The following is a 15,827-nucleotide window of genomic DNA, read 5'->3' as shown; positions in this document are numbered from 1 at the left end:
AGCTGCCACGCTTGACTTAAAAAGGCTTCAGCGTTCTTAAATGATGCGTCGTCGTGTCAAAAGCGCGTTGCGAAACGGGCTCCCTCGTCTAGCGAAACAACGCCAAGCGTTTCTCTCCGGCTCGAGTTTGTCAACTTGTAACGCTAACTTGTATCAATCGGTCCCTCGCGGGTGACCCCGGGGAGGAGCCATCTTACGTTGCCAATCTTGATTCGCGCCGGCATTTGCGTCCAATGAACCTACTTCGCTGAGTCAACCGTTCCAAGCTTGTTTGGCGATAGAGGTTTAATGCAGTACGTGTATTTTTTTTACAGACTATAAAGTCGAAGTATGGAAGGAATAACGCACAGCTAGCCTGAAATCTAAAGGTACATGGCCATTTGCGCTTAAAACAAGAAATAAAAAAGATTTTCTTTTGGCTGAAGAAAGGCGCACTTCATCGATCGAGCGCAAAAACAAAAGGTTTGCCAAAATGGAGTTTCTCGCTCCAGTCCAGCCGCGGGTGGCACCCGGCAGGTTGCCCGCCACCGGCTTCGTCCAAATCCCGGCCGTCTCCTTGAGCCCGTGTGCCGGAATTGGCCAAATCCGCGCGCCTCCCTTGTCAAAAAGGCCGCCGCGTGCACCGCGACAGCCGCGAGGGTCGCCGCCGTCCGGTCAGACCATCCCGCTCCACTGGAGCGACGAATACGTCACGCCGTCGCCGCGTGGCGAGCACAAGACCAGCGTCTTCTTGACGTTGGAACCCAGGCGGGCGGCGGCCAGGAGGTCCGAGAGCGCCACGCGCTCGTCGCCGCGCACGCACACGCAAATCAAGTGCGCGTGGAAGCGCAGCGGGTCGCCTGCACCCAACAACAACAACAACAAAAAAACACGACCGCGATGTCAGCGAGGAAGGGAAGGAAGGAGGAGTCGAGCGCAATCGTGCTTTGTTTCGGCCCTCCTCCCTTCCGCTCTTTTTCCTATCCGCTTGGCGCGGCAGGACCGCGCTATCAAAATTGACCGATACCCCAAACGACAAACAGGAAAGCGGCGGTCGGCGCAGCGGGCCGGACAAGCGAGCCGCATACCGGGATAGGCCAGGAAGTCCCCGCCAAACTTGCCGGCCGAGGTCAGGTAGAAGCCCCGGCCCCTCAGGTCCACAAACGCTCGGTACCGGGCGTCGGCGGCGGGATCGCTCGGCGCGCGGGCGACGTCGCGCGCCGCCAGCGGCGCGGGACCCGTCCTGGCCGTGTTGAGCTGGACCGCCAGCGCCGACGGCGGGAAGCTGAAGCGGCGCTCCAGATCCTCCAGGCGGCGCCGCGTCTCCTCCGACCCTGAGCGCAAAGCGGGCGGCCCGTCAGCTCGCCCGTTCCCTTCCCCTCATTTTCCATGTGGCGCGGGAGGGCGTCTCACCCGGCGGCGCCGAGCCCAGCGCGCGTCGCGCGGCCGCCTTCCTGTCTTGCAGGGCCAGGACTCGCTGCTCTCGGTAGCTCCGGCGCAGAGTTTCTCGGTAGAGCGCCGGTCGGTCGGCGTCCTGGAAGACGGAGCGGGGCCGTTAAGCGCGTCGCCGACGGCGAGCCAGTCCTTCCGCGGTCCGCTCGGTAGCGTCCGCGTCGCGCGTCTTTGCCGGCCGCCTCAATGTCAAAAAATAGGACGGATCCAAGGAGCGGCCCGTCGAGGGAAACGGATCCTTAGTCGCTGGGCAAAAGGGAGAAAATAAGCGGGCCGCCTCGGCGAGAAAGCCACCCACCGATTGCGAGACGCCGGTCCCGGCGGCGAGGGCGCCGCGCCGGCCCAGAAGTCGCTCCTCCTCGGGCAGCAGCAACAAGGGGCGGCCCAGACGCACGTTCTGCCGGGGGGTGCGCGGCAGCGAGCCCAGCAGCGCCCCGACCAGGCCGAGGGAGCGCGCCTCCGCCGCGTCCCGGGCGCGCCACAGCAGGGGGGCCGAGTCGCAGAGACTGACGCGCACCGGTCGGACGGGAGACTCCGCCTCTTTGGCGGCCATCTTGGCTCTGTCAAGGCAACCGACGTTCACGTTCCCAGCGGAAACACCTCGCTCGCGTTTCCGGGGCGGCTCTGGTGGACGCCGGTCTATTCGTGGGCGAGTGCAAACGTTCCCCCGGAACAAAACGGCAAAAATCGCAAGCGGCCTTCCGTTCACCGACGTTCAATTTGACAATGTTACTTTTCAGCCAAACTCAAGTTGAGAAAATAGCATGTCGCGCGGCTCCTCATAACAAACGATTGGCGAGGCACCGCTGGAAAGAATTTGACAAAATAAATATTAAAATGTGAAAACAACGCCGAAGCCACAAGTCCACTCTCCGTAGCGTACGGGCGAAAATTCTGCTTTTTGCAAGCGGTCGCCAACTGGGCAGGCCATTCGGTTTTGCTCCGTCTCGTCTACGTTCGCCGCTGTCCACCGCCAGATCAAGACCCTTCCGTGCCGTAAAGCGTCGCCGCCTGCCGCCGTCGCAGGGCTGCTTTTTACGACACAACAAGGCAACCGTCTGAAAACAACCGCTAGAGGGAGCCTTGGTGGCAGCGGTGGCCTCGGCGTTTGGTTGGGCCACGATCTTTTTTTTCCAAGCGGAAATTGAAAGGAGGCGGTGTGCAAAAGAAGCCTTTTATTCGCGCGCGCGCGCGCGAGAGAGAGAGAGAGAGGACGCGTTTGGGCCGCGGGCTCACTGGCGCACTTCCAAGAGTTTGAGCTCGTCCAGCAGCTGCTGCTCCTTCTGCATCTTCTCCAGCTGAAAGGACAACAACGGCTCAACCCGGGACGGGACCGTCGCCTGTTTTCCTTTGAGCGTTTCATAAGGCCCCCTGCGTCCGACACAACTTGGCCGGCCGAAGAGCGGCAAAGTGCGTTTGGCTGACGGGCGAGGCGGCGGGAGCTCACCTGGTTCTTCTGGAGAAGTTCTCCGCACGCTTGTTGCTCCTTCAGCTCCTCGATGGCTTTCAGCTTCTGCAACGCATCGGCGCGGCGCACTTTGAGGCCGGGCGGCCGGGCGGGCGGGCGGGGCTTCCCGCGGAATAGGCCGCCCACCTTCTTGACGTTCTTGATCTTCTTGTCCGTCTCGGGGTCGCCGCCGGTCTCCGTCCGTCGGCCGCGGGCGACGGGCTCTGGGGGCGCCCGGGAGGGCGACTCCGCCCCGCTCTCCTGCGGGTGACATGGCAAAGCACGGAGGAAGCTCAACTCGCTGCTACCGCCGGTCGGGCACTTCCGAACGCGTCGCTGGCGCCGGACGGCTATGAAAAAGGGCTCGGGCGATAAGGTGTACGAGGTTTGCGGGTGGGCGCGACCTGTTTGGCGGCTTTTCTGGCTTCTCGCTTCTTCTGGTTCCTCAGCGCCGCTTTGGACAAACTGCCGTCGGAGGGCCGCGCGTTTTGAGGCGCCTCCTCCTCATGCTGGCGCCCGCAAAAGATCGGGCCGACCCGCCCGGGTTAGGCTCGGGGTTCGGGCCGGGGTCGGCCGACCCGCTCGGGCGGCGCTCACCAGCTTGGACGCGGGCGCGGCGGGGAGGTGCCTGAGCGCCGGCGGCCTGTAGGCCTGGGCGGGCGCGGCCCGGGCGGCGGCCGCCGGGTGGCGGACCGGCCGCTCGGGGAAGGTCCCGTCCGGGAAGGGCTGCCAGCAGACCCGCCACAGTTCGCTGCCGGCGGGCGTCCGGTGGCTGTGCGCCACGCCGCCGGCGTAGTGGCGCACCTGGAAGCCGTTGCCCACGCGCAGCCGCGGCGAGCAGGTGGCCGTCAGCACGTGCTCGCCGTCCGGGCACCAGCTGAAGTGAGTGGCGTCCGCCGCCTGACATTTGGACACCTGCGCGCAGAAAAGCGGCCTTGCCGACGTCCCCGGGGAGTCCGCCCCGCCCCGCCCCGCCTCACCTGCTTGTACTTGTTGACGTCCCACACTTCAATCTGGCCCCGCAGATTGCCGAAGCCCGCCAGCACCAGGATGCCCCCCTGCGGACTGGACCCACGGCCGGTCGGGGGCGGGAGCGGAGCGGAGCGGAGCGGCGGCGGCGCTCACCTGTAGTAGGCGGCGTTGCGCGGTCCGGTGCCGAAGTCGAAGACGGCGTCGCACTTGAGGTTGAAGACGGTGGCCTTGGCCGGCATGAAGCCGTAGACCACGCAGAAGTGCTCCGAGTCGGGACTCCAGGCCACGTCGTAGATGGGGCCCGCCTTGGCTGCGGGGCGGGGCGGCGCAAAGTCAGGGGACGGCTTGCCGCGAGCGCCGCTTTCGGGGCGACTTTCGCCGGTAGCCGCTTTGCACGGCGTCGCGAGCCGGCGATGTCACTCGCGCCACCGAAGCGGGCCCGCTTTCATCAGATATCCACTCACGCAGCTGCACGTGCGCCGTCTCTCCGCCGACGTGGAGGAAATGCAGCGTCTGCTCGCCGTAGTACGAAGCTCCCGTCTTGTCCACCTCGGTGCTGGCCGTCGCCAGCACGGCCGAGCCTGCGGCCGCAACGGGCGGCGGAGGGAGGTTCACGGGCGGCTCGCCGGGCCCGAGCCGACGCCGCCCCCCCGGCCCGGCCCGGCCCGGCCCGGCCCTACCCTTGCCGTTCCACTGCATGTTGACGCGGTCGGCCTTGAAGAAGCTCTTGGTGGCGAGGGCGGCGTCCGGCGCCCCCAGCCGCGGATACTGGAAGATGCGCACAAACGACGGCGCCCCCTTGCCGCCGGGGACATAAACGCACACCTGCCGCGCGGGGGGGAAAGAAGCGAGGCGATGAGGCGGGCGCTCGCCCCGAGAGCCCACGGGCGTCCGGCGGCTCACCTTGCTGGGGCCGGCGCCGGGCGAAAGCTCGAAGCCGGAAACTTTCTGCACGTGGAGCTTGTTGGCGATGACGTCTGCGCGCAAAGACGCTTCGGCGTGAGCGTGCTAACGCTAAATGCGGCCGGCTAGCTTTGTTGTTTGCTCACTAGCTAGGCTAAAAAGAAGTGGGCGGCGGCGCACCTGATAAACACAACAAATAGGACGTTTTTTTGCGGCAAAAAGTGGCGTACTGGCCAAGACATCCGGCAAAGAGAAGACCAAGCGGAACCGCTGAGCCAGGGGCGCCAAACCCATTTTTATCACCTCGTCGTCACGGTTTCTGTCGGAGGGCCGCTACGACGGTGAAATCCAACAGATTTGAAGCCGCGCTCGGAGGCTGGCAAAAAGCGTTCAGGTGAGAAATAGGCAATTGAAAAAGCTTTTTTTGTTTCGGCGACTTGCAAGTTTGGTGTTTTAACCTGAAGCCAAATCAGCATTTGGCGGGCCACGTGAAATGATGCGGCGAGCCGGATGTGGCCCCCGGGCCTTGAGGTTGACGCCTGCGTGCTAAGTTATCGCGCTGTTTTTTGTTTTTTTTTAAAGAGAGTAATAAATAAAAAGGTGAACTTTCTTCCTGCGTATGGAAGTCAAAGCGGCGAGCGAGGCAGCGCCCATCCAGCGCGTGGCTACGCAATAGCGCACGCGTGCCCGTTCCCTCCCCAAAGGAAAAGCTCAAGCGGAGGCAATCCACTTGAAGGCTTGGGCTTAGGGCGGCTGTCGGACTCCCTTCGTCCGCCGCCCCGCGTAGACGTCGCCTCCGGGCGCAAAGGAAAACGGCGTCAAAGCCGTCGCGGGACCGACACTCCGCGCGTGCGTCTTTTGGCCTTTTTGCGCCGTGGCTTTGGACTGACTCATTTTGTTTTTCCAAAGGAATATTCGTGTCGGAACTTAGCCGACTCAAAGCGCCAAACGGGGAAAGAAAAAAAAGTTCTTCTGAGCCTTTCTGACGAACGTCGAGTTCATCGAAGGCCGCGGCGCCTCGGCCGCGGCGCGCCTCTTACTGAAATTGTTGTCCTCGAAGAAGTGCAGCTGGTTGCTGACGATCCTGACGGCCAGCTTCTCGTCCGAAGACCAGGCGGGACACCTGCGGCGCGGCCGCCGTTAAGCCGGCTCAGAACATCGCGGACGGCGGCGGCGGCGGCGGCTCACCAGGCCTCGGGGTTCTTCTGGAACAAGCCTTTGAGAAGGCCGGCGCCGGGCAGCTCCCACAGGCGGAGGTTGGCCTGGCCCTGGCCCTGGCCCTGGCCCTGGCCCTGGCCCTGGCCCTGGCCCTGGCCCTGGCCCGACTCGCCGCCCTCTGGAAAACACCGACGGCGGCGGGTAAGCCCGACGGACGCTCGTCGCCGGGCCGAGGGATCGCCGGGGTTCTTACTGGCGTAGGGTTGCCAGGTGACCAGGACGCGGGCCAGAGGCGAGAAGCGCAGCGCCGCCGTCTTGGGCAGCTCCAGCGTGGCCACCGCCGACCCGTCGGCCGTCCGCGCCACCGTCACGCTGGCGCGCGACAAAGTCAGAGCGGGCCGGGGCCTTCCCGCCCCTCGGCAAACCCTCGGCACGTTTCTGCGCCGGCGCCAAACGGCTACCGGCGAACCGCCCGTAGCCGTTTGGCGCCGACGTCAAACACGACGGCTCGGGCCGCGTCGTTCCGACCGTTTGGCGCCGCGGCTCCATTCGGGAGAACGGACGCAAACCGGACGGGAATAGCGACGCCTGCCCGACAAATTGCGGGTCCTTTTTTCCCTGAAATCGGCGGGCGGATACTCACGCATTCCCGTTGCACCACGCCAACAGCGAGCCGTCCCGGCTGAACGTCAGGCAGCGATTGGCGCGGGGATCCCTGTGTGAGGCGCGCGCGCGCACACGCGGGCGTTGAGTGGCGCGGCGGGCCACGGCGTCGCGGAGTCCGAGATCACCTGGCGAAGGCGGCGTTCTCCTGGCAGATCGGGGGGCCGCTGAGCAGCCACGTCCCGTCCGACTCGCTGACTGAAAGAAAAAGCACGTCGGGAGTCCGAGCGGCCGGGCCCGCCGCGCATCGCGATCGTCCTTAAGCACGTCGTCTACGGGCCGGCAGGCGGGCCGGCCGGCAATCGACCGCGGTCGAAGCGGACCCGTCGAGCGTCCCCGCAGCTTTGCCGGCGGCCCGATGCGCCTGCGCCGGATTCGAAAGAGCGGCTCATCGGCGAGCACCCCGAGCTGGAAACCGCGCGCAGCCCTCGAGGCCCTCGCGCCCCTCGCTCTCGAGTTTACTCGAGCGAACGTCGAAAAACGAATTGATGTACATTACGCACACGCGTTATGAGTCTAGGGTTCGCCTCTCTCCAGGCGTTGCAAATCCGCAGCAATAATATGAGAGTAGTCCCCGCGGTAATCCACACGAATATCGATCGAGGCATTTTTTTTCCAAGTTTGAAAAAACCCAAACCCTTAATTCGAGCCCGAAAGGGACACGCGCGCAGCAGTAGGCGCGGTGAGGCTAAAACGTTGCCGCGGGTCTCGTGTTCAAGCGCGCGTTTGTCGGCTCGGCCCGCTCAAAAGCCGAAGGTCGGTCGGGCGCGTGACGAAACCGTCGCATTACCGACGTCGGGAAAGGGCCGCGGCCGGCGCCACGATGAGGCCAAAGGAACCGACCTGCTAAGAGCGGCACCGGCGGCGCCATGTTCGCGCGGCGGAAACGGAAGCCGCTCTGACCGGACGCGCGTCATCAGCAGGCTCGCCGCGCACCGCCACGTCAGCTAAGAGCTCGGCTTTAGCTACGCGTTTCTACTCGAGCGAGTCGATCGTTTTGACGACTTCGTTCGAATGTAAAACGAAAACGTCATTTTCCACGCTTTCCGCGACTCGATCGATAAAGCGAGACGACGAGCATTTCTCACGGCGCTTCCCGTTTCAAAATAAAAGTGCGACTGTATTGCAATCGTTCAGAGCGCCCGAGCCGCCTAACCGCGACCGACCGAGGGAAGGACGGCGCGCCGCACTGTTGCCCCGCGTTTCCTTTCTTACGAACGCCGCGTTGTCTTCGGGACGGTCAAATAAAAGCGTCGGGTGTTCCGGAAGCGAAGGTGGCCGCGTCTAGCTTGACGCAGGAAGCGGCGGCGGCGGGTGGGCGCGGCTTGAGTCTTTTTGACTACGTCGACAGCCACGAGTCGCTCCCACTTTGTTTGTACCCGCCGGAGCTCCTCCGAACAAGCGGCGACTCGGAAGAAGCCGAGAAAACTCCCTCGAGCGACAAGATGGTGGCGAAGCAGAGGATCAGGATGGCCAACGAGAAGCACAGCAAGAACATCACGCAGAGAGGGAACGTGGCCAAGTCCACGGTAAGTCCCAAGTCACGTCACGTCACGTCACGTCACGCCACAAGTTGGACGCGATCCTCCGAGCCGAGTTCGCCGCGTTCTTGCTCCCTTCGCGCGCGCTCGCTCGATCGGCTTCCCCGGCGGCGCATCCGCGCGCTTCCGAGACTTAACGCCGAGCAGAAATGGCCAGGTCGCCACTCGCCAGACTACCGCTATTGGGAGTGTAGCTCCTCAGTCGTCAAAAGCTATTTCATAGTTGGAAGAATGAGGCGGAGTCCCGAGTCGCGCCTCTCCATGCAGGTCCAGCGAGCGAAAGCGCTTTGACCTAACGCCGCTGGATGAGGGCGGACCAGGGGGGCGCCGGCCACGACTGACGGCCGTGTTTTTGCCTCCTCCTCCTCCTCAGAGGAACCTGACGGACGACAAAGGCGTGGGACCCTGGCTGCTGGCGCTCTTCGTCTTTGTGGTTTGCGGATCAGGTGGGTCGGAGCGCCTTCCGATGGGCTTTTCTTTCTTGCCTGCCGCCGGCGGGCGAGTCGTCCGAGCCTATCCCGGGGAGGGGGGAAGAAAGCCACCCGGCGGGCCCGAGCCCTCCGTTCGGCGCGCGACCGACCCGCGCCTCTGAAATGCCCTTTTCCTTCGCAGCTATCTTCCAGATCATTCAGAGCATCAGGATGGGCATGTAGTGACGACGTCATCGCCGGGCGGCCCGCCACGTCACCCGCGCCCGCCCGCCCGCCGACACATTCCCGAACTTTGCCCCTCCGTCATTCCCGCCACGCGTGCGCGCGCCCGTCTAGCCCACGTGCGGCCACCGGCGACCTTCTCACGGTCGTTGACCTGCGCCTAAGCCCCGCCCCCGCCGAGGAGGTCTCATCGGACGGGAGGTGGGCACGGTGCGCCTGACCAACAAAGGAGAGGGGGCGCGCGCGCGCGCGAGCTGTGAGACGGAATCAAGTTTGAACACCCGGAATCCAGTTTGAACACCCGGAATAAAGTTTGAACACCCGGCATAAAGTTCGAACACCCGGCGTGTGCTGCTTGCCTCTCAAAGCGGCCGCGATGTGCCGCGGAGGAAAAGCGCTCGGCTTCAAGCCCGCCCTTTCCTCACAAACGCTTCAAAACATTGCGAAATGAAATGAAAATGAAAATTCTGAACTAGTCAGGACGCGCGCGAAACGAGGCGCCTGTCCCCGAGCGACCGGAACGAGGCGCCTTTCGCTCGGGCTCACGATCGCGCGCGTTTCTTCCGCTTGAGGAACAAGTCTCATTTCGTGTCCCCGTCTTTTAGGCGACGCAAGAAAAGAGCGCGTTTCCTTCGGGCTTCGCGTCACTCGGCGTGACGCGGACGCTAATCAACGAAAGGGCGTTTATTGGACCTGGCCTGGCAAATAGAACGGCGAGCTACCGGCGCCGGGTTACGCAACATCCTTCCGGGACACCTTTGGACGCTTTGACTGCGACTGTTTGTTCAACCCTACGGCGGAATCGAAACAAAGGGCGCCCGCCCCCTATGGCGGGGAGGGGGGGCCGCGTCACCGCGGCAACCGAGGCCCGCCCGCGGCCACCCTTCGTATTCCCCGCTTGTCACTCGTTCGTAATGAAGGCGGCGAGCGACTGACGCCGGCCTAGCCGTGAAGCGTCAAGTTCGGAGGTGGCGGCGTCCCGCAGCGGGAATTCGGCCGCTTCGTGCGACGCGCCGGGATGACGCCGAAGCCGAAGCGGGGGGCCCCGGGCCCCCGGATTGCGATCGGGCCGTCCGGAAAACGCGGATCGATCGCGGGATCTCCGATCGGTCGGCTTCACGCTCGAAACACAAAGGGATCCGAAGGAAGGAGCGCATTGCCTTCGGTTTGTAGAGAAGAAGAAACACGGGGAGCCCCAAACCCTACGACACGTGTTCTATTCTCAACTTTCGACGCCGAGAGGCGCCCGGCAAAAGAAACAAAAGGATGCAAGAATTCGCCCTGACGCGACAAGAGAAAAGATGAGGGACTCGCGACTCCGCGGGGAACGGCAGGTACGAGGTGCAAGTACGGGAGCCCGGAACAGTCAGGTGAGGAATTGATGGCAAGGTCAACGGAGAGCCTCCGAAGCCAAGGCCGGGGGGCCGGGGGGCTCGGGCCGCTCCCGCAGTCGGATGCTCCAGGAATCGGCGGCCAGGGCGCGGCCCCCGCGCCCGTGGAGGCGGCAGGTGTACACGCCCTCGTTGAACTCGTTGGCCACGATGCGCAGGCGGCCGCCTTTCAGCGCGATGTGTCCCGGGACCGAGGCCGCGATGCGCTCGCCGTCCTTGTACCAGCTGAGGACGGCAGGGCGCGCCGTCAGGACAGGACAGGACAGGACAGGACAGGACAGGACCCGACCCGACCCCACCTGACTCCGGGCGGCGACGGAGGCTCGGCGGGGCCGCAGCGGAAGCCCACCACCTTCCCGCGCGGGACCAGCTTCACCCTGACGTTGGCGGGCGGCGCCGGCGTGGCCGCGGCCTCCGGGGGCTCTGGAAAGGGCGAGCGGGCGGGCGGGCGGGCGGCGTGAGGGGGGCGGCCGGCGCGAGGAGGTCGGACGGCTCACCCGAGCACAGGCGGCAGCGGCGCGGGCACGTCTTGTTCATGAGGCGCTTGCGGCGCTCGCAGAGGCCCGAGCCCGCCCAGCGTTCGCACGCCCGCTTCTTGTCGGCGCAGCCTGTCGCCGGGCGACGCGCAACAGACGGGAGGGGCGGGGTTCACGCCCGCACTCAATAGGCAGCCTGCAGGCGCTCGCGCCGGCCGACCGTAGAGGCGGCGCACGGCCCGGACGTCGTCGCGGCCCACGTCCCTCTGGCCCGTGCCGGTGGCGTTGGGGTGCATGAGGGCCCGCGGGTCCTCCGAGTGCCACAGGCCCAGCGCGTGGCCGATCTCGTGCGCCGCCACCTGGACCAGGTCGTTGAGCCACACGCCTGCACAGAGAGAGGCGCGAGGAGGCCCGGGCTCGGGCGGGTCCGGGCGCGTCCCCGTCCCCGTCCCCGTCCCCGACCCCGGCCCCGGCCCCGGCCCCGGCCCCGGCCCCGGCCCCGTCCCCGTCCCCGTCCCCGGCCCAGTCCCCGACCCCGACCCCGGCCCCGGCCCCGGCCCCGGCCCCGGCCCGGCCGGCTCTACCTCGTCTCCAGCTGAACCGGGACCTCCCGACGATCCAGAACTCGTGCTTGTCGAAGTGGATCTCGCCGCGCGGCGGGAGGAAGGCGTGCGCCAGCTCGCCGTTGACGCCGTCGAAGCACGGATGCAGGGGCGCGCTCCCGCAGTCCGAGTGGTTCAGCGCGTAGAAGCCTGCGGGCCGCGCGCACGCAGGTGGGCGTCAGCGCGTAGAAGCCCGCGGGCCGCGCGCACGCAGGTGGGCGCCGGCGCCATCTATGCGTCCGTCGCTCGGCGCGCGCGTACCGATGCTGATGTCGGCGCGGCGCCGCGCTCGAACTTCCGTGAAGCTGAGCGGCGACACGTCGCTCCACTTTCGGAAGGCCGAGGCCATCGCCGCCCTGGTGGCGTCCGCGCTCAGCGTGGAGGGGAAGGACTCCAGCCTGACGCGCACGCGCACACGCACACGCACACGCACAGGCACAGGCAGGCGCGCCGCTTCCTCAGCCGCGCCCGGAGCCGCGGCCGTACCTGTACGTCAGGTCGCTGTGAGCCCACTTGCGTCCGGGAGGGTCGACGGCGTGGCGCCTGCTCACGCGGCTCGCGCCCACGGCCCGCAACGCCTGCGGGCACACCGCGCTGCTCGTTCGGACTTTGGCGCGCGCGCGCTCGCCCGGCGGCACCCACCTGCGACGTCGCCATCAGCGCCAACAGGAGCGACGGGACCTCCATGACGTCGCTCGGCCACTCTCCGCGGGTGTGAGGGCCCGCAGCAAAAGTTGCGAGGGGTTCGGCGCGCGGGGCGCCGCCCCCCCCCCCCCCCCCGACTTAACTCTTTCGCTGCAACCCGTCCGCCGCGCTGTGACGTCCACGACGCGCACGACCCAGACTTGGAATTGCCCCGCTCGTCCACTTGTTGACGAGCTGGTCAAATCTTTCGGCGAGCCCGCGTCGGGGCGCCCTCCGGCGGACCGAACGGGCAACGACAGTCGGACGCGCCACAGCGTCAAAGAAGGACAACTCGAACTGACCCAACAAGCGTTTTATTGAGAGCGTTCGGTGTTCGGAAACTCGAGCCGCAGCAGTCCAAGCGATGGACTTTGGACGGACTTCGCCCTCCGCTAGGGGGCGGCGTTCGCCCTCCGTTGTGGTGCCGTGAATCCGCCGGCCAGCTTATCGCGAGTCTCGTCGCGTCCTGCTGTCTGTCGCTTTGCTTTGCTTTGCTTTGCGGCTTCCTCACCTTTGGACGTTAGTATTCTTCAGTTGGCCCACCCAGCGCGCCGCCAAACCTGCCTGGCGCTGCGCCAGCGGGGGAAAAGTCGCCTTTCGCTCAGCTGAAGGATGCACGTTTAATGACCGCGCACACGCGCGTCAGTGCTTTGGCGGGAGTCCGGTTGCCACGCCGACCGGTTGCCACGGAGCACGTCTGTGACTTTTCCCACCAGTGCGAAGAGGACGCTCGGCTCTTTGGCGAGGATGAAGACAGGGATGGCCACCTGCGCCCTTTTTTCTTTAGGTTTGGATTTTCTCATCCAGCTCACAAAAATCAAAACCTAAAAAAACCAGGGCGCGGTGGCGGCGAGTCAAGGGATTCTTCCGATGCCCGCGCTCGGACATCGGCTCTTCTCCAGTAGACGTGTAGCGAGAAGGGAAGCGGGCGGGCGGGCGGGCGGACGCTTCCCGACGGTCAGCCGGTGACGTCACCGCAGCGCTCGTTTGCGGGCTTGCGCCGCGTCCCGGATGTTCCGGACGTCCGACCCGGCCGGCTTCCGGCGTCGCGCAGGCAGAGCAACTCCGGAGGGGAGCGGCGTCGCGGAGCACGTAGGCTCGACGCGGGAATGCGGTGCGCCTCGCCGCCCGGGTTTGCGTTGGATCGCGCCCGCCCGCACGCCCGCCAGAAGGAAACGAGGCGACGTCGCTCCTCCCTGGGCCTGAGGCGATTCCTTCCCCGATCGAGCTTAGCTCGGAAACGCCTTCTTGACGTCATCGCCGCAGCCTCGCCGCGGTAGGACGCGCGCTCAGGCTCGCGAACGCGCGAAGACAACGACGAGCGACAGAAGCGAGGACGGAAGGAAAAAAAGCGGACTTGAATAAAATCGTCCTTTTGCCCTTCCGCCGCGCGGACGGGCTCTTCCCGCTAACCGCGGCGGGCGGACAGGCGGTGCCGTCGTCTCGACGTCCTCCCACCTTCCGCCGCCCTTGCTCAAGATGGCGACCGGTAGTTGAGCGCCGACTTCCGGTCGGAGAGCGCGTCGCCGGAGGCGGGGCGGTAGCGCCCCCTGCCGCGCCGAAGGACAAGCACTCATACTAAACGCCCTAGATGGAAACGGAGGAAAAAAAAAATCGGTGCCGCGGGCCGACCGTTCGGCGTTAATGTTGTTGCCCCAAATTCTTCGTGGTTCCGTTTGAGCCGCGCTCGTCTTAAAGAATGCGAAACGGGAGCAAACCGACATGTTCTGCCTTTCGCCTTGCGAACGTTTTATTAGGTCACGTGAAGGGGTCGTCCCGGCGCTCGGGTCGGTCCCCGGCGTCGGCCGAGGACGCCGTCCGGGGGCGGGCCCGTTGCCGGCCGCCGTCGCGGCGGTCCGTCGTCGGCGGCGTTTCGCCGAGGTCTGCGAGGGAAGGACGCCCGTGAGCGGCGTCGGCGTCCCCCCCCCCCGGCGAACCAGCCAACTCACCTCCGACCACGTAGTAGCGTTTGGCCGAGAAGCGCTTGTGCCCGCGGCCGTTGACGGCGTGTCGGATGAAGCCGCGCTCCAGCAGTTCGCCGGCGTAACGGCGAGCGTCGGCGCGCCCTGACGCGCCCGCCACGTTCCGACGGAGCCAGCCCAACGCCTCGCCCCCTGGCGAAGGCGATCCGGACCAAAATGGAGAGAGAAAGAGAAGCGCGGACGGGCGGGCGGGCGGGCGGCGGAGGCATACCCGTGAAGGCGTCGGGGATGAGCACTTTGAGCCAGGTCCTGTCGCGAAGCGCCACGCCCGAACGGGCCCCGGTCATGGCCGAGACCACCGCCGCCATGTCTCCGTCCACGCTCAGATGCTCGTCCTCGCCTGGACCGCGAGCGGCGGGCCCGGACGTGAGCGCGCTCGCGCGCCTCGCCCGGGAAGGGGCGGGTCTTACCATAAGGGGGGACGTCCTTCCCCGTCACGGCGGCCGTGCGGGACACCCAGGAGGCGGGGTCGATGGGCTGCACCGGCTCGCCTGGAGAAGCGCGGGGTCAACGGGCGACGGCCGCGCCGCGCGCGCGTTCGCTCACCTCTGGGCAAGGCCGAAAGGCCTGTGGGCGCCGGCTCCCACAACAGGGTCAGCGGCGGCGGGCTGCACACACGTGGGCGATCACGGGGCGGGCGATCACGGGGCGGGCGCCGCGCTCGCGCTTTACCCCGGCCTCCGGGCGGCGTCTCTGAGTACCCGCGCCGCCGGCCGGCGTTTTCCACGCTCGCCTCGTTCACCTGAGTGCCGCGTCACACCGCGTCATCGTCGACGCGGGCGCCACTTGAGCTCGTTTCGCCGCGCGCACCCGTATCAAGATGTCTCCAGGGCACGCGCGTCCGTCGGCCGCCGCCGCGCCGCCCTCGGCGATGGATCGGATGCGCGCGCCGGCCCCGCCTTCGCCGACGCCCAGGAAGCGGCCCCGGCCTGCGAGCGCACAGCGCACACGTTTCCCCCGGCGTATCAATACAAATACGATCTACGTCTCTGGAGCGGTGGCTTGACCTACTGAACTACTTCTGACCAACTGAACCGCGTACGAAATCACCGACAACGCGGTACGATAAAACATCGTGCCGATAGTTTTCCCAATGGCATAAAAAAACAAATGTCGCCGACAGCCGTTGAAAGTTTCTGAAGGTTTTGCCAATGAGATGTCGGGCAAACGCCGAGCCCGTTCCCGGGGACCGAGGGCGGCGACCCGACCGCGCCCCGACTCACCCGCGTCCAAAGCGACGCCCGGCGGGTCGAGCGACGAGGACGAGCCGCCGCCGAGCGACGTCCGCTCGCTTTCGTCGGGCCGGGCGCCGCGCGGCCTCTCCGTGCCTCCGCCGTCGAAGCGCAAGTGGCGAGAAAGCGCGTCCCTCCTCCCGCGTCCTCGCCGCCCAACCGCCGGGGGGCATTTCTGGGAGGGGACAATGGCGGGTCGGCAATGTGACCGACGGCGGCCAATGGGAGAGCGGCGGCCTTACAAGAGTTTTACTGGAGCGGAAGATGAGCTCGCGCCTCACGGCGACTGTCCCGCGTCCTTCCCTCAGTCCCGAGATCAAGCGTCAGGAAAGCCGGCGTGCGCTTCCACGCTGCGCTCCGCTTTTCCCTACGCCGCGGTTGCGGCGCTCCGGTCTTGAAAACCAACCTTATCGTTTGAATCGTTTGAAGAAAAACAAGCGGGACGGCGGGCCCCCGGGACAACAGTCCCGCACCACGCGAGCGGCGTCGCTAGCGATCTTTCACCCAAGTGTGGCGTCACCGCGGCCGCGCCGCCGAAAATGATCTAAACCCTAACACGGCCGCGTCGCAAGCCCGGGAGGGCGCCGCGCGCCTGCGCCCGGCCGCGTCTACCGGCCCGCGCCCAACGAGCGGAGGCGCTAGGTCCCGGTACCTTCTTAGGATTCAAAAGTGCAGCACGCGAGCGGTCCGGA

General features: G+C 66.0%; 4 protein-coding genes and 1 pseudogene across 12 annotated transcripts; 1 reads left to right on the top strand and 4 right to left on the bottom strand.

Moving 5' to 3' along the window:
• Positions 1-267: 267 nt before the first annotated feature.
• Positions 268-2,452, bottom strand: tsen34 (TSEN34 tRNA splicing endonuclease subunit). Of its 2 annotated transcripts, none has more exons than XM_088427344.1 (4): positions 1,730-2,452; positions 1,393-1,613; positions 1,068-1,313; positions 268-839 (listed from the first exon to the last, which is right to left on the bottom strand). In XM_088427344.1, exons 1-4 carry the CDS (start codon positions 1,982-1,984, stop codon positions 602-604), a joined length of 960 nt encoding a protein of 319 aa, XP_088283470.1. In that variant the 5' UTR covers positions 1,985-2,452; the 3' UTR covers positions 268-601. The 2 variants fall into 2 exon arrangements, with proteins under 2 accessions (XP_088283470.1, XP_088283471.1); XM_088427345.1 differs by having other exon boundaries at positions 1,393-1,513.
• Positions 2,453-2,591: 139 nt separating this feature from the next.
• eif2a (eukaryotic translation initiation factor 2A) lies at positions 2,592-7,779 on the bottom strand. Of its 5 annotated transcripts, none has more exons than XM_088427339.1 (17): positions 7,365-7,777; positions 6,703-6,772; positions 6,555-6,626; positions 6,165-6,283; positions 6,077-6,089; positions 5,942-6,046; positions 5,794-5,876; positions 4,754-4,827; positions 4,531-4,675; positions 4,315-4,431; positions 4,004-4,160; positions 3,859-3,943; positions 3,476-3,793; positions 3,283-3,387; positions 3,026-3,139; positions 2,879-2,944; positions 2,592-2,729 (listed from the first exon to the last, which is right to left on the bottom strand). In XM_088427339.1, the coding sequence occupies exons 1-17, from the start codon at positions 7,489-7,491 to the stop codon at positions 2,664-2,666; spliced, it is 1,836 nt and encodes a 611-aa protein (XP_088283465.1). In that variant the 5' UTR covers positions 7,492-7,777; the 3' UTR covers positions 2,592-2,663. The 5 variants fall into 5 exon arrangements, with proteins under 5 accessions (XP_088283465.1, XP_088283464.1, XP_088283462.1 ...); XM_088427337.1 differs by having other exon boundaries at positions 2,595-2,613; positions 2,655-2,729; positions 5,942-6,089; positions 7,365-7,776; XM_088427338.1 differs by having other exon boundaries at positions 4,537-4,675; positions 5,942-6,089; positions 7,365-7,779.
• Positions 7,780-7,889: 110 nt separating this feature from the next.
• LOC148415325 (stress-associated endoplasmic reticulum protein 1) lies at positions 7,890-9,106 on the top strand. The gene is made up of 3 exons (XM_088427349.1): positions 7,890-8,103; positions 8,489-8,561; positions 8,728-9,106. Exons 1-3 carry the CDS (start codon positions 8,020-8,022, stop codon positions 8,766-8,768), a joined length of 198 nt encoding a protein of 65 aa, XP_088283475.1. The 5' UTR covers positions 7,890-8,019; the 3' UTR covers positions 8,769-9,106.
• An 862-nt stretch (positions 9,107-9,968) lies between these two features.
• Positions 9,969-13,418, bottom strand: mmp23bb (matrix metallopeptidase 23bb). 3 transcript variants are annotated; one of them, XM_088427343.1, is made up of 8 exons: positions 11,880-13,416; positions 11,724-11,815; positions 11,499-11,635; positions 11,220-11,387; positions 10,856-11,020; positions 10,657-10,767; positions 10,459-10,582; positions 9,969-10,384 (listed from the first exon to the last, which is right to left on the bottom strand). In XM_088427343.1, the coding sequence occupies exons 1-8, from the start codon at positions 11,922-11,924 to the stop codon at positions 10,159-10,161; spliced, it is 1,068 nt and encodes a 355-aa protein (XP_088283469.1). In that variant the 5' UTR covers positions 11,925-13,416; the 3' UTR covers positions 9,969-10,158. The 3 variants fall into 3 exon arrangements, with proteins under 3 accessions (XP_088283469.1, XP_088283467.1, XP_088283468.1); XM_088427341.1 differs by having other exon boundaries at positions 10,657-11,020; positions 11,880-13,418; XM_088427342.1 differs by lacking the exon at positions 11,880-13,416 and having other exon boundaries at positions 10,657-11,020; positions 11,499-11,744.
• Positions 13,419-13,644: 226 nt separating this feature from the next.
• Positions 13,645-15,373, bottom strand: LOC148415323 (segment polarity protein dishevelled homolog DVL-3-like; annotated as a pseudogene). The gene is made up of 8 exons (XR_015867220.1): positions 15,127-15,373; positions 14,714-14,832; positions 14,576-14,645; positions 14,450-14,511; positions 14,314-14,394; positions 14,115-14,243; positions 13,871-14,035; positions 13,645-13,804 (listed from the first exon to the last, which is right to left on the bottom strand). The product of XR_015867220.1 is annotated as a segment polarity protein dishevelled homolog DVL-3-like (transcript).
• Between the last annotated feature and the right edge of the window lie 454 nt (positions 15,374-15,827).

The sequence above is a fragment of the Hippichthys cyanospilos genome, chromosome 11, assembly GCF_059441005.1.
Source record: "Hippichthys cyanospilos isolate Australia breed blue-spotted pipefish chromosome 11, RoL_Hcya_1.0, whole genome shotgun sequence".
NCBI lineage: Eukaryota > Metazoa > Chordata > Actinopteri > Syngnathiformes > Syngnathidae > Hippichthys > Hippichthys cyanospilos.
Note: the sequence above shows the minus strand (reverse complement) of the source record. Positions and strands in the feature narration are given on the sequence as shown.

Excerpts from the sequence above, each read along its gene's own strand:
- eif2a (XM_088427336.1), bottom strand. The coding sequence starts at position 7,491 with ATGACGCGCGTCCGGTCAGAGCGGCTTCCGTTTCCGCCGCGCGAACAT. Across the intron at positions 6,284-6,554 it reads GCGTGGTGCAACGGGAATGC|CGTGACGGTGGCGCGGACGG; the intron begins GTGAGTATCCGC and ends GTCGCGCGCCAG. Across the intron at positions 4,432-4,530 it reads CATGCAGTGGAACGGCAAGG|GCTCGGCCGTGCTGGCGACG; the intron begins GTAGGGCCGGGC and ends TTGCGGCCGCAG.
- LOC148415325 (XM_088427349.1), top strand. The coding sequence starts at position 8,020 with ATGGTGGCGAAGCAGAGGATCAGGATGGCCAACGAGAAGCACAGCAAG. Across the intron at positions 8,104-8,488 it reads GGAACGTGGCCAAGTCCACG|AGGAACCTGACGGACGACAA; the intron begins GTAAGTCCCAAG and ends CCTCCTCCTCAG. Across the intron at positions 8,562-8,727 it reads CTTTGTGGTTTGCGGATCAG|CTATCTTCCAGATCATTCAG; the intron begins GTGGGTCGGAGC and ends TTTCCTTCGCAG.
- mmp23bb (XM_088427341.1), bottom strand. The coding sequence starts at position 11,924 with ATGGAGGTCCCGTCGCTCCTGTTGGCGCTGATGGCGACGTCGCAG. Across the intron at positions 11,636-11,723 it reads CACAGCGACCTGACGTACAG|GCTGGAGTCCTTCCCCTCCA; the intron begins GTACGGCCGCGG and ends CGTGCGCGTCAG. Across the intron at positions 10,385-10,458 it reads CCGTCGCCGCCCGGAGTCAG|CTGGTACAAGGACGGCGAGC; the intron begins GTGGGGTCGGGT and ends TGCCGTCCTCAG.
- tsen34 (XM_088427344.1), bottom strand. The coding sequence starts at position 1,984 with ATGGCCGCCAAAGAGGCGGAGTCTCCCGTCCGACCGGTGCGCGTCAGT. Across the intron at positions 1,314-1,392 it reads GCTGGGCTCGGCGCCGCCGG|GGTCGGAGGAGACGCGGCGC; the intron begins GTGAGACGCCCT and ends CTTTGCGCTCAG. Across the intron at positions 840-1,067 it reads GGACTTCCTGGCCTATCCCG|GCGACCCGCTGCGCTTCCAC; the intron begins GTATGCGGCTCG and ends TGTTGGGTGCAG.